This window comes from Cucumis melo, chromosome 6 (assembly GCF_025177605.1).
Source record: "Cucumis melo cultivar AY chromosome 6, USDA_Cmelo_AY_1.0, whole genome shotgun sequence".
In the NCBI taxonomy this organism is placed as follows: domain Eukaryota; kingdom Viridiplantae; phylum Streptophyta; class Magnoliopsida; order Cucurbitales; family Cucurbitaceae; genus Cucumis; species Cucumis melo.
The window spans coordinates 9143597-9155740 of record NC_066862.1 but is presented as its reverse complement, the minus strand read 5'-3'; the positions used below and the strand labels follow the sequence as shown (position 1 = coordinate 9155740).

General features: G+C 34.8%; 3 protein-coding genes across 5 annotated transcripts; 1 reads left to right on the top strand and 2 right to left on the bottom strand.

Annotated features, from left to right (window-relative positions):
• Positions 1-956: 956 nt before the first annotated feature.
• Positions 957-2895, top strand: LOC103504146 (uncharacterized). Of its 2 annotated transcripts, XM_008468619.3 has the most exons (5): positions 957-1200; positions 1282-1383; positions 2272-2344; positions 2425-2480; positions 2568-2895. In XM_008468619.3, exons 2-5 carry the CDS (start codon positions 1328-1330, stop codon positions 2680-2682), a joined length of 300 nt encoding a protein of 99 aa, XP_008466841.1. In that variant the 5' UTR covers positions 957-1200; positions 1282-1327; the 3' UTR covers positions 2683-2895. The 2 variants fall into 2 exon arrangements, with proteins under 2 accessions (XP_008466841.1, XP_008466840.1); XM_008468618.3 differs by having other exon boundaries at positions 1035-1383.
• A 1174-nt stretch (positions 2896-4069) lies between these two features.
• LOC103504145 (protein ABIL2) lies at positions 4070-8084 on the bottom strand. 2 transcript variants are annotated; one of them, XM_008468616.3, is made up of 10 exons: positions 7544-8084; positions 6664-6796; positions 6505-6587; positions 6245-6395; positions 5477-5576; positions 5279-5371; positions 5143-5185; positions 4933-5027; positions 4660-4805; positions 4070-4551 (listed from the first exon to the last, which is right to left on the bottom strand). In XM_008468616.3, the coding sequence occupies exons 2-10, from the start codon at positions 6739-6741 to the stop codon at positions 4357-4359; spliced, it is 984 nt and encodes a 327-aa protein (XP_008466838.1). In that variant the 5' UTR covers positions 6742-6796; positions 7544-8084; the 3' UTR covers positions 4070-4356. The 2 variants fall into 2 exon arrangements, with proteins under 2 accessions (XP_008466838.1, XP_050942835.1); XM_051086878.1 differs by lacking the exon at positions 7544-8084 and adding an exon at positions 7265-7530.
• Positions 8085-10260: 2176 nt separating this feature from the next.
• Positions 10261-11646, bottom strand: LOC127150001 (uncharacterized). Its single transcript, XM_051086628.1, has 5 exons — positions 11359-11646; positions 11228-11279; positions 11054-11122; positions 10868-10971; positions 10261-10287 (listed from the first exon to the last, which is right to left on the bottom strand). The coding sequence occupies exons 1-5, from the start codon at positions 11644-11646 to the stop codon at positions 10261-10263; spliced, it is 540 nt and encodes a 179-aa protein (XP_050942585.1).
• Positions 11647-12144: the final 498 nt, after the last annotated feature.

The window sequence follows — 12144 nt, the reverse complement described above, 5'->3', positions numbered from 1 at the left end:
ATTTAAATTCAAATTGTTATTAAAATATATATTATGTATTATTTAATAAATTATTTAAAATATAATAAATTTGAAAATTTTGTATATATATTTGACATTGTTTTAGGGAGAAGTTGGTGCAATATTATCCAACAACAGAATAGCAGATTTAGTTAAGATTTACTAAATTTGAATATTGTTTGCAAAATACACCGTCTTCATAAAATTTGCAATATCGTGTTGCTAGCCATTCTTGTGCAATATTGTCCAGCAACAAAATTGTAGATTTAGTTAAAATTTATTAAATTTAAATGTTGTGTGCAAAACACACCATCCTCATAAAATTTGCAATATCCTCTTGGCAGTAGTTTTTTCGTATTGTCAGAGCGTTTCAATATTAATAAATCTTACCTTGTTGGCTGTCTTTTAAAAAGAAGAAGAAAAAAAGGCCCATTGAACCTTAGTTCATACTTCATAGTATTTGAGCATAATGTTTTTGTTGTATAGTCTTGGAAACCCCTAATGAAATTTCTCCTCCCTCTATTTCTATCCGTCTATTTAAAATTCTATCTGACCCTATGAAAGTTTTCAATATTTAATGTGACCATACTATATATCTTTCGAATCTAATTTTTCCTCACCTGCATATACATCTATATTGAAATATTTTGATTGACATGTATTCCAAAAAACATAAAAACAATATATCAACTAGAAACTACAAGATTGTTCTCCTAATTTTCTTTTCGATTTTGTTCTCAAAATAATTTTTTTTTTATGGATTTCGAGTTAGTTTATATTTTTATGATTTTTCCTTTAATTTGTAAAAAAAAAATTAGTGTATTGATATTATTTACAGAGAAGAGGAAATATTAAGATCATGTATGTAAAAAATTAATGACTTTATAAGTTTGGATTTTGTGATATTAAAGTCCATAGTTTTCGATCCATCCCTCATATCTATAAATGTTGGATAATGTAATTACAATTTAAAACCATCCTAAAATATTATAATCGACCTACATAAACAAAATAATTTTAACAATTTTATCATTTACCCCTCACTCTAACAAAACTAAAGGAATAAACCCTAAAATCATTCTCTCACATCCGAGTCAGTCATCTTCGTTTTTTCAACGAGTCACGGTCTCAACTTCTTCCCATTTCTTCCACTCCCTCGCCGCCCACCATCCTCCCCCCGCTTCTGACTTGCCGCTGCCGGTCAGTTTCAAAGCGCTCTTCATGCTCGTCAAACCCTTCCATAAACTCAACCTTCTCTGTATTCTTATCTTTACTTCATAGGTTATTTGAGGGGAAAATCTGGCTGTTTTTCATTAGAATTTAAGCAATGACTCCGACAGCTTCCGTCGCTTCTGATGGAGAGGCCAAATGGGAATTCAGCTGGTTGTTCTCTCTCTCTCTAAGTCCATAAATATATAATTATAAGTTTTCCTTTTCTTATATGGCATATGCTTTGAAATCGATTTATTCGTAGATGTTTCGTGTTAGCACTTGGGTTATAACTTCGCCTCTTTAGCTTTATCTTAAATTGATTCTCCTGTGATTAATCACTTAAGTTCTTTCTCTGGTTCATTGTAATCTCCACAAACAATGTAAGACAATGATGACGATTATCCTGATGTTCTTCCTCCTGTCAACCCTTTGTTTGGTTTTCTTTTTCACCCTGAAAGTTCAATTTTTTCTTGCTGAATTATCCGGATTTTGTGGCCAGCGTAGTGTCATGAAAGCTTACTGTTTGAATGCACGAGTAGGTTTGTATTTATGTTATTTATAATTTTGACTCTAGGTTTATATGAGCGTGCTATACAAACTCTCTACTTCTAGAAGTTGTAATTTGTAATTTGATAGTTATCTCTTATAATAAAACTGCTCTCCTCCTTTGTCCTTTGATGTAACTAACACTATTAGTGAACCTTTTCAATCTCTGTGTCTATTTCTCTGTTGCTTACGTCTTCTGTTTTCTTTGATTGTCAATTGCCACCAAATTCTTGGTTGTTGGAACGGTGGGGACCTTTTTAACTAGCCAAATCTCTCTTCTTTTGCTGTCGTTTTTGGAAGCCAAAGTTGTTTTTTCTGTCTTGTCAGCGTTCAACAATTGTTACTTGTTTCTAAAATGCTCATCGCTTCTTTCCTTAAATAAGCATCTGTTTTGGATCATATATCGGAAATATGCAGTTCCACTCATTGTTAGCGATCTTTCATCTCTTCTATATTACCTTCGAGACAGGACAAGTAATTTGCTTCTTATTCCAACTGGTTTGATCTCTGCAGTGACTTTGAAGTCGATTATGAGTCTGAGAAGAAAGCTTCAATTGTCTATAACGCTTTAATCGTCGATAAAGAGGTGCTTCTCGATGATATCAATCTTCACGTTGTTCCTACAAAGTTAACTTGTTTCTGATTCGATATGTGTGCTATGAACAGTTACAGCCAGACAAGGTGAAAAGGGCGATGTCAATTTCTAATGGAAAACTTTCAATGTGAGCCTCTTTTTTGGTCCTTGCATTCATAGTTTTTAATGTACTTCACAGCTTAGTACTGCTATTGCATTCCATCATATTTTGTAGACACTTTGAGGCAGTGGAAGCAAGGTTTTTGCGTGCATCATTCAGTTCGTTTGTAGATGTGCTTACTCTTGCCACAAAAACAATCGAAGATTTCGGACTCGAAGTGGAATTCTGATAGCCTTACTGACCTATTTACATGGCTCTCAAATATATATGCAGTGTCATTTATTTCCTTAAAGAAGCTCCGATTTTAATTTACATCTGACCTGTAATTTTATCACAATGTTTTGTCATTGTTTGATCGAGTGTGACGCTCTTTCTCCGCCCATCATTCGAGCATTGAGATCTAACAAGATAAACATTTTCAGTAACAAATTGTCCTTTATTACTCCTTACAGTCAACCATATAACTACTTGATATCTTTTTTCTTTTTTATGCCAAATTTAGTTTCGAGCATTTACTGGTATGGTTAAATATACAACGAATTAGCATGGATGATTTTGTTCCTCTATCTTAATACTGGAAAGTCTTCATGTGTTTTTGGAATGAAAAATTGAACCTATGGGCTTCAGTTGATTACTTTTGTAGTTGTCTATCTGTTGCAAGTTGCAACTGCAATGAAATATGTGGTATAAAATCTTTGTTATATTTTAATTTTGTTTTAATTTGGTTTATAGATTTTGATTATTACATTTTTTACTTTAATTTTTACTAAATACTAATTTTTTTTGTCCTTATTGTTGATGTATTTAAAATAATTAAATGAATTAAAATTAATTAAATTTCACTAATTTTTTACTTTTTAAATTAAAATTAAAATTTTACTTCATAATTAATTACTTTTTCACTATTTTACTTTTTAATTAATTTAATAATAACTCTACTATAGAATTGATTCCATTCGTTCTTCATAATTAATTTAATAGTTTCAATATTTTGTTATTTTTAAAAAATGCCTTTTAAATTAATTAATAAAATTGACATCATGTTTGTAAGTGACTATTGAATAATTGAGGCTAAAAATATAAAATTTTGAAATCCAAGATCAAACTAAAACAAAAGTTAAATCTTAAAGAGTAAAATTGTAACATTTTGATACTTAAGACTATGTTGAAACCAAAGTCAACTTAAAAACTAACATGTAACATTTTGAAATTTGGGAACTAAATAGAAATATACCCAAAATCTAGACATCAAAAATATATTTTTTCCCTAAAAAGTACAATTTGATTGTGTTGAAAAATTGCGTGAACCAACTATATGAACAACACAAGCATTATGAATTTGTCATTTGTCGTTTTACTTTTACCATTATCCTTAGGACCAAACAATAATAATAACAATAGGATGTAACAAATTTGTAATTATAATTAAATGTGATCAAAAGCAATTCAATTATGTTTCTATTTAGATCTATTACAATTAATTGTGATCCATCAATTGAATCTCATTACGACTACCCAAAATGATAAACATGATTCTAATTCAAACTTGATAGTATAGAATTGATCTAAGTTAGGTTATGTTATCGAGGATTTAACACAGCAAAGCATTAAGCAGCTAGGGAAAAAAGAAGTTTACATTGAAGAATAGAGGGCGCTGTTTTATGTACCACGATGATATCACTTGTATTACTATAATTTGAAGTAAAAAAAAAAAGAAAATAATAATAATAACAACAAAGAAATGATTTCAGCATGGGATGAAGGAAAACTGCTATATGGAATTACAATAATGGTAACAAAGAAATGGTTTCAATACAAAGTGGTATCTCTATAGAATTGAATTTGAAGCCCTCATGCACCAGCTGATTCCACTGCTGTTCATTGTTTTCTTGAAACTCTTGTACTAGTATTCATCCAAATAAGTGTACAACATGTCGTCTTTCTTCGACTTGCGTCGGCTAAGCAGGGCCTTTAAGAGGCGCTTGCTTTTGCTGGGATATTGTTCAACATCCTTGCTGTTGTCCTTTTCCCTTTCCCTTTCCCTTTCTCTTTCTGCTGGTATTCGCATCGATGCTGATTTCCGAGGTTCTGAAGGATACTGGGAGGAAAGAAAAATGTGCGTTGAACAGTCTCAGTTACTCATAAACTATATATTTTTGGAAAACATATATGCAATTTTAAAGAAGGGAGAGCATAATGAACACACCCGCCGTTGGCCATTGGAATTACTTGGAGTGGTTGGCCGACTTGAGTGGGGAGTAGTCGATCGACTTGAGCCTTGTGTCTTTGGCCTACTCGAGAGCGAACCAGAACGCAAAAGTGGAAACCGATGTGGTGAAACTGATCGCTTATCTGCTTTGAAACAATCATGATTGGATTTTATGGGGGTAAACATAAGGCTATGACTTAAAAAGCAATATTTTAACTACACAAAACATGCGAACTAGCAGCTAAATGGAAGGGGAAAGAGCATGTGAACCTAATTCCTTCTTGGGCATGGTAGATGTGAATGAGAATGTTCTAGGTTGCGGGGACGGGGATGCTCGTTGAGAAGGCACAGGAGAATTTTCTTTACTGCACGAGAAACATTCGAAGTTGAGACAGAATTCATTAATCCCCAGGTCACTAGAAGGAGAGATGTAAATGCAAGCAAGTAATTGTGGTGCAGATCGGTAGAAAATGTGTTTACCTTATAATGGATGGTGGCGTTTCTCTGATAGTTGCTCGGACGGCTAGAGGAAATCGATCACATTAATAAATGGCGAAATTCCATTTGAAAATTCCCCGAAGTGAAATCACAAGAAATGGTTGGTTTAGCAGCTTACCATTTCTAAATTGGTGCCACTCATCTTCATCATCTAGGTTGCACCCTTGGTACTTGGATTTAGTTTGGGTACCCCCATTCATGGTCTCCCCAACTGGACAGACAAATTTTATGAACCAAAAGAACTCGAGATTTTTTTTGTTATCTCATAATGCAAGAGAAACAAACTGAAGTCTTGGGGAACAGATGGTAAACTTGCCTGGTAATATGTAGCGCTTGTGATACTTTGGTGTATTTATCACCAAGGATTGTTGGGAATGCCCTTCATGATCGATATACTCTTGACACGTTCTTAGCCTCTAATAACCCCGTCAAAGAAATAACAACAATGTCAATAAATTTGTGAATCTATCCGCAAAAAGCCATATGTATTGATGCAGGGAAAATACAATGTTCGAATAAGAAACTGTTGGGATACTAGAATACTCACGAACACTAAAAGATAGATTTATATTGCAATATCAATGAATAAACTACAATATAAAATAAGATTGACTTTCGAGAGGGCTAGTCTCCAAATTTCCCAAAGGAAATCCTACACAATTCTTCCCACCTTGCTCCCAACAGACTCCCTCTACTTAAAAACTTTAACAAACTTACTAGCTATCTTTCTATTAACCATACTAAAAAATAAAAATTCTACTAATAATCCTAACATATCTCTAACTTGGACTATGGTGTTTAAAGACAAGATTGACCAAACAACAAAAGCTAGTTTCTAGAGGGTTGATGGAGCACTTTATGAACCAGGCCAAAAGGGCATAAAAGTGACCATTCGGAGAACACTTAGCTCTGTGAAAATGAGAATTAATCACCTTCCTCTCATTCTTTACGGCTAACAGTTATGAACTTTAGAGGACCTATATTCAACCATGTGACGTTCATGGCTTGTTCATTTTGTTTTTTCTGCCAACAACTTGCAAGGAGAAGTAATCTAAATTGCAACAGTAATGAATCTTGATCTTACCTGTTCAATGCATGACACCCTAAACTCTGTTCCAGAGACTTCATCAACCTTTTCATCCAAAAGATCATTAACCTTAAAAGTAACAGAACCTAAGTGATCCACAGTATTCACAAGAGCTTTAACAGCATAATCTTTCAATGTTTCTACCACTCTGCAGAAGAAAAAAAAAAATATTGTTTCCAGTTCAATCTCTAATGAACTAATACTAATAGAAGGAAAGCTCTGATTACTTCTTTCTGAAAGCCTTTCAACTAACTCACATCTGTTTTTGGTCATCATTTGTGTATGAGAGTTCAAAATACTCTGCTGCTGAGTATAATTGCGCCCTCAGGTTCTTTAAATCCTGAAAATCAAATGCAGAAAGGGGGTAAGTAATGGATGAAGACTTTCGAAAACCTTTGCAAAGGGCGAATGAGTACCTTGAGACAATCAGAGAAAATCAAACTCTGCTTCATAGAAATCTCATCAAAATTGGATGTTTCTTGTGAGATAGGCATTGTACAAGATTTGGTTTCAGTCCAGAAAATGAGATTGGAACACAAACTACTAAGTCTGCAACCATCAAATTTCAAAAAGCCAAAAATTCAGGAATCAAATGAAGCCAGTAAGAAGAAATGAAAAATCATTGAATCAAGTAATATTCCCACTTGCAGGCAAAACATTCATAAAAATTTCAAAACTAACTTTAGAAACCTTAGAATCCTAAAAGTTTTACAATATAGCCTGAAAGGAAAAGCAGAACAGACAACAAAAGTATTTATTTTAGCAGGAGAGAGACAGCATTCCCTTTGACAGGTTACAAGTAATCAGAATCCTCAATTCAATTCAATAAATTAAAGAATAGTTGACTTGCTGTCTCATACATTAAACATATACCAAATTCAAATCAATCATAAACATAAAACAGAAAGTGCGTTGCCATAATTCAAGCAGAGAAGTAGAAAAAAAAAACTCCCCAAACAGATAAGCAAAGGTTAGAATTCCAAGTATTGAAAAAGCGCATTCTGTCTGAATCTTCACCTGGACTCAACCTATACTGAATAATTAAAACTTAAAGCAAACCACTAAAATCTTGAAAGCTGTCAATACACTCCTTAACAACGTCGAAAAAGCTAAAATAAAACCCAGCATCCTTCAAAGTAATTGAAGAGAAATTTTTTCAAAACCCCAAATAGCACAGTCAAATTCACACCCACAAGCCTAATTGCTTTCCCATTTCCAATCATCTCAGCAACCAAATAAAGGGTTATAGAGGGAAAAGCTAGAAAACTGAAAGAAAGAAAGTCGAATGGAAAATACCTGTCCCTATTGTTATGAAACTGAAGAGGTTGAAGAAGCTATAAACAGGAGAGTAGGCGAAAACCCATCTGATTTTTCAGCCTCAAAATGTGAAAACACGGTGAATAGAACCAAAAGAAGGCAAAAAACCAAGTGGGTTTGGTAAAAGATTTTGACTGAAGAAGAGAAAAACGACAATTTAGAAAACCCCTGTAATAAAATGTATGAAGGGAAAGTTTTGAAGGGGAAAAAGAGGGTGGTCGGCGTTTGAAGGGAAATGGGAGAGACAAACATCAAGGCGAGCACGTCGAATATTAAGCCAGAAAATCAGGGGCATTGTGGTTTTGGGTTTTAAAAGAGAGAAAAAGAAAAAAAAAATGGAAATGGAAGCTGAGAAGTCCTGTTCTGTTTGAAGCAAAAGTGGGGATTTTGTATATGAAAATTCCATTAATTTACTTCTCTCTCCCCATCATTGCCTCTAATGGTTGCCACTTTTTTCTGTATGTTTGGAATGATGGGTCCCTAAAACCCTTCATTCCACCATTTTTTTTCTTTCTTCTTGAAATGCTAATATGTGCAAGGAGCTGTTGTTGGCTTTTTTTGCCTTTTGCTCTCTCATTGAATATAAATATTGTCTTTTTTTCTTTTGATAGCAAATCCCACTTGATTGATTGTGGGGCTAACACCATCTTTGTAATTAAATTAGTTTAGGTTAGTTCCTAAAAAACACTTCTAAAAAATTTAGATGCTTTTAACTCCATCACAATTTCTTATCATTATTGTGATTAGCATCCTCTTAAGTTTAAAATCAAATTTCAACAACAAATTTTCTTTTATTTTTCAGTGTTGTTTTTTTAAAAACTCTCCTAAAATATAGCCGATAAAGAATCTGAGGGTAACATTGTAGTTCCTAAGGGTGTGTTTGGGGGAGGGAAAGAGTTATGGGGGAAAAGGATTATTATAATCCTAGGATTATGATAATCCTAGTATTATAATAATATGTGTTTGGGGGAAGATTTATTATTGATAGTGTTATGATAATATGTGTTTGGGGGAAGAATTATTATTGGTAGTGTTATTATAATATGTGTTTGGAGGAAGAATTATTATTGGTAGTGTTATAATAGTATGTGTTTGGGAAAGGGATTATTATAGTAGTGTTATAATAATATGTGTTTGGGGAAAGAATTATTATAGTAGTATTATTATAATATGTGTTTGGGGGAAAGATTATTATTATAGTATTATTATAAAATGTGTTTGGAGGAAGAGTTATGATTGTAGTATTATTATAAAACTTGTTTGGGGCAAAGATTACGTTAATTAGATTTATGTTATTTTTTTTAAATAAGGAATGTTAATATAAGAATAAAAAATATATAATTTTTTTTTTCATGATCAATATTCAATTATGTAATTAGAATAATCTAAACATAATTCTGTAACTAGGTTTTGAAAATATAATTCTCTTACGTTATGTCGTCCAAAATTAATTCGTAAATCCGTAAATTCATTAGCGTATTTAAACCAAATTATTTCCACGTATTACCAACTTATAAATATTGTAAAAAAGAAACTTGAACGAAAACACTACATTAATAGGATAATACAATAATTCATACCATTACATTTTAAAGCGAAACGAAACTACAAACTAATTAACTTCAACAGAATTTAAAGTTCGTTATATAATAAGACATAACAAGTTAGAATAATAACATATAGTCCAAGTAAGAAAAGTTTCATTAATACAAATAAAACAAACTAACTAGTCATTGGTTTTCTTGAAGAATGAGGCTGCAGTACGGGTACTTCATATGGTCGGGAACTTCAAGGAAAGCTTTCATGTCATCGACGTTACGCATAAGTATACGCATTAAGCGACACCTATCCATCAATGTGAGCTCAGGGATGGCCTCCAAATGTCGAACAATCTCTTGACGTGTTTGGGTAGCATCTTGACGTTGTAGGATAGGCCATTCAGCAATGCGATGAAGTTGTTCATTTCCATACTCAATGGCAGTACGAACTATGTCCCCACTATCTGTGGCATGTCCTGGACGTTTCCGCTTAGACCCGCTTGAAACATTTCTACGTTCACTGACCCTAGCGGTTCTTGTTTCCATCAAATCATCAGGCGACATGTTCAATCCCGGACTGTACATTGGCGGAAAGTCCGTATCTGGCATAGCATCAGCAGCTCCTGCGTCATACCCAGGAGGATCGTTTGACCCAATGTCCGCAAAACTCTCAGCCCGACCTCCTGTTGCACGATCTTTGCCAAACACGTACGACAGTTCGTCATAGTGGACAAACGACTTATTAAGGAGGCCTTTCGCCGCCGGATGACTCTGTATAAGTGCAATAATAAATTATTAGTCCATGTATTCAAATAATCAAACAAGTGTTCAAATATCTAGTAACGCACCTTTACCCAATCGTCAAAGACTTCTTTCTCAGCGACGATGCATTTTTTTTCATCATTCCACCCAAAACCACTACAGTTTGGGCCACGCATCTCCGCAAGTGCGTGAAACATTCTCTTCATCAATTTGATTCGATTATCGATGGTTGAAGCATGGATATTAGAACCTGGGATCTTGAACGCCATCATTCTCGCCAGCTGATTTAAGTACCCGGGACGAAAGGTCCCATTGTCGGACCTCCACCCACCAGCATTGACCAACTCCACGAGGCACTCCACGAGGCCTGCCTCTTCCTCTTTAGTCCAAGTATGTTTAGGTAGTCTCGATGAACTTGTCATGCTAGACGTAAAACGCAAAACATATTAGTTTCATTAAGTTCCGTATGATTAGATAACATACATACGATTAATTTCATAGTACAATGAACTCCTGCTGAAAAACAGTTTGGCAGTAAGTTAATTGGTTAATCAATACATTCAAAATAATCATGTTACAAAAACTATGACAAAATAAGACTTATTGGCAGAACTACTTAAGTATGAAAATGAACGGGGAACATTTAATTTTTCTATTGGTTACGCAACTCCCATTCAGTAAACATTTCTTCTGCAAGGTTGTCCCTCCATTGACTCCACTCATTCGACGTCTCTATGTAATGTATGTCATCCGCGGCAGTAGTCGCGTGGGTGGAATCAACCTCATCTATGTTGTCTTCTATATCAAAGTTCGTCATCTCCCTATTGATAAGGTTGTGGAGGAGACAACATGCGAGTATTGTGCGACATTGAACTTCTACAGGATAGTATGACTTTCCCCGCAGTATCGCCCATCGACCCTTCAAGACACCGAATGCTCTTTCGATTACATTACGAGCAGAAGAATGTTTCATATTGAAGAACTCTTTCGACGTTGAAGGTGCATTTTCAGGGCCACGCCATTCTTGTAAGTGATAGCGTTGGCCTCTGTATGGTGCCAGGAAACCCTCCGCATTTGGGTACCCGGCATCAACCAAGTAGTAATAGCCTGTAATCACAATGCACGATTAAAATGTCGCAGTTGTTACTTCTAAAATTCCATTCATAGGTACAATGCCCTTGTTACTTACCCTTGGGCACCTTAAGCCTATTAGGTCTTGAAAGGGCATCACGGAGGATGCGTGAGTCCGCAGCTGATCCTTCCCAACCGGCAAGTACGTAAACAAAATCTCCTTTCGTGTCACACACGCCAAGTACATTTGTGGCCACCTCCCCCTTGCGTGTTCTATACCTAGCCCGGTCACTTGCTGGAACGTTTACTTTTATGTACGTGCCATCTAATGCACCTAGGCAATTCTGCACCGCATAACTAAAAATTATTGAGAAGAACTAACGTCGTTGTGTTGGAAGTACGTAGTTCGAGACAAATGTGTACCTCAAACCACCTCCATCTTTGATCTGTGCATTCATCAGGCACTGGTTGTGGTTTTTTCAACAGCTCCTCATGAAGTCGAATGACAGCCAATAAGACCATGTTGAAATGGCGGGAAATTGTCTCACCCGACCGCATGAACTCTCGTTGAATGACACGATTTTTCACATCGTGCGCAAGAATGTGGAGGAACATTGCTACCATCTCCTCAACATCGACGACTTCCGTCGACGTTAGTCCAGCAATGGTCCTCAGTAGGTGACACAGAATGGCGAAACATCTTCGGTCCATTCTCGTACTTTGGCGACAGACAAGGTCTGACCCATGAATCATGCGAAAGTAAGCTAACTGTCTAATCCTATGCCTAGTTTCATACGGGATGTGCGTTATCCTCTTCGTATCGTTCTTCAAGAGCTCCAACATTAGTAACAACTGTCGTTGGGATGCTATGAACGCATTTACAATAGACGCCAACTCGTGTTCGTCCATTCTAAATTATAGATTGACACCCTGTTGGAAAATAATCCTAACAACGCGTTAATTTCAAATGTTGTTAACCTAATCACATAATACCAATGTTGGTTTTGAAATGTTGGAAATATCTTCAAAGGTAAACTAAGTTAATATGTTTACAAATTAAGTAATTGACTTCTACTACTTTTTTGAAAATACGTTTTTGTGCAAACTTCATTTATGTTTATGTTTTGATTTATGTATATATGGAAGTATACGTATTTAAATTTCCGAAATAAAACATATTGCTAATTATCAATTGAAATCTATCGTGAT

Coding starts and splice junctions, on each gene's coding strand:
- LOC103504145 (XM_008468616.3), bottom strand. CDS start 6,741: ATGCCTATCTCACAAGAAACATCCAATTTTGATGAGATTTCTATGAAG. Junction 6,588..6,663: donor TTTTCTCTGATTGTCTCAAG/GTACTCATTCGC, acceptor TTTGATTTTCAG/GATTTAAAGAACCTGAGGGC. Junction 6,396..6,504: donor AATGATGACCAAAAACAGAT/GTGAGTTAGTTG, acceptor TTTCTTCTGCAG/AGTGGTAGAAACATTGAAAG.
- LOC127150001 (XM_051086628.1), bottom strand. CDS start 11,646: ATGGACCGAAGATGTTTCGCCATTCTGTGTCACCTACTGAGGACCATT. Junction 11,280..11,358: donor AAAGATGGAGGTGGTTTGAG/GTACACATTTGT, acceptor TATGCGGTGCAG/AATTGCCTAGGTGCATTAGA. Junction 11,123..11,227: donor AAAAGTAAACGTTCCAGCAA/GTGACCGGGCTA, acceptor CCGGTTGGGAAG/GATCAGCTGCGGACTCACGC.
- LOC103504146 (XM_008468619.3), top strand. CDS start 1,328: ATGACTCCGACAGCTTCCGTCGCTTCTGATGGAGAGGCCAAATGGGAA. Junction 1,384..2,271: donor GCCAAATGGGAATTCAGCTG/GTTGTTCTCTCT, acceptor TGATCTCTGCAG/TGACTTTGAAGTCGATTATG. Junction 2,345..2,424: donor CTTTAATCGTCGATAAAGAG/GTGCTTCTCGAT, acceptor TGCTATGAACAG/TTACAGCCAGACAAGGTGAA.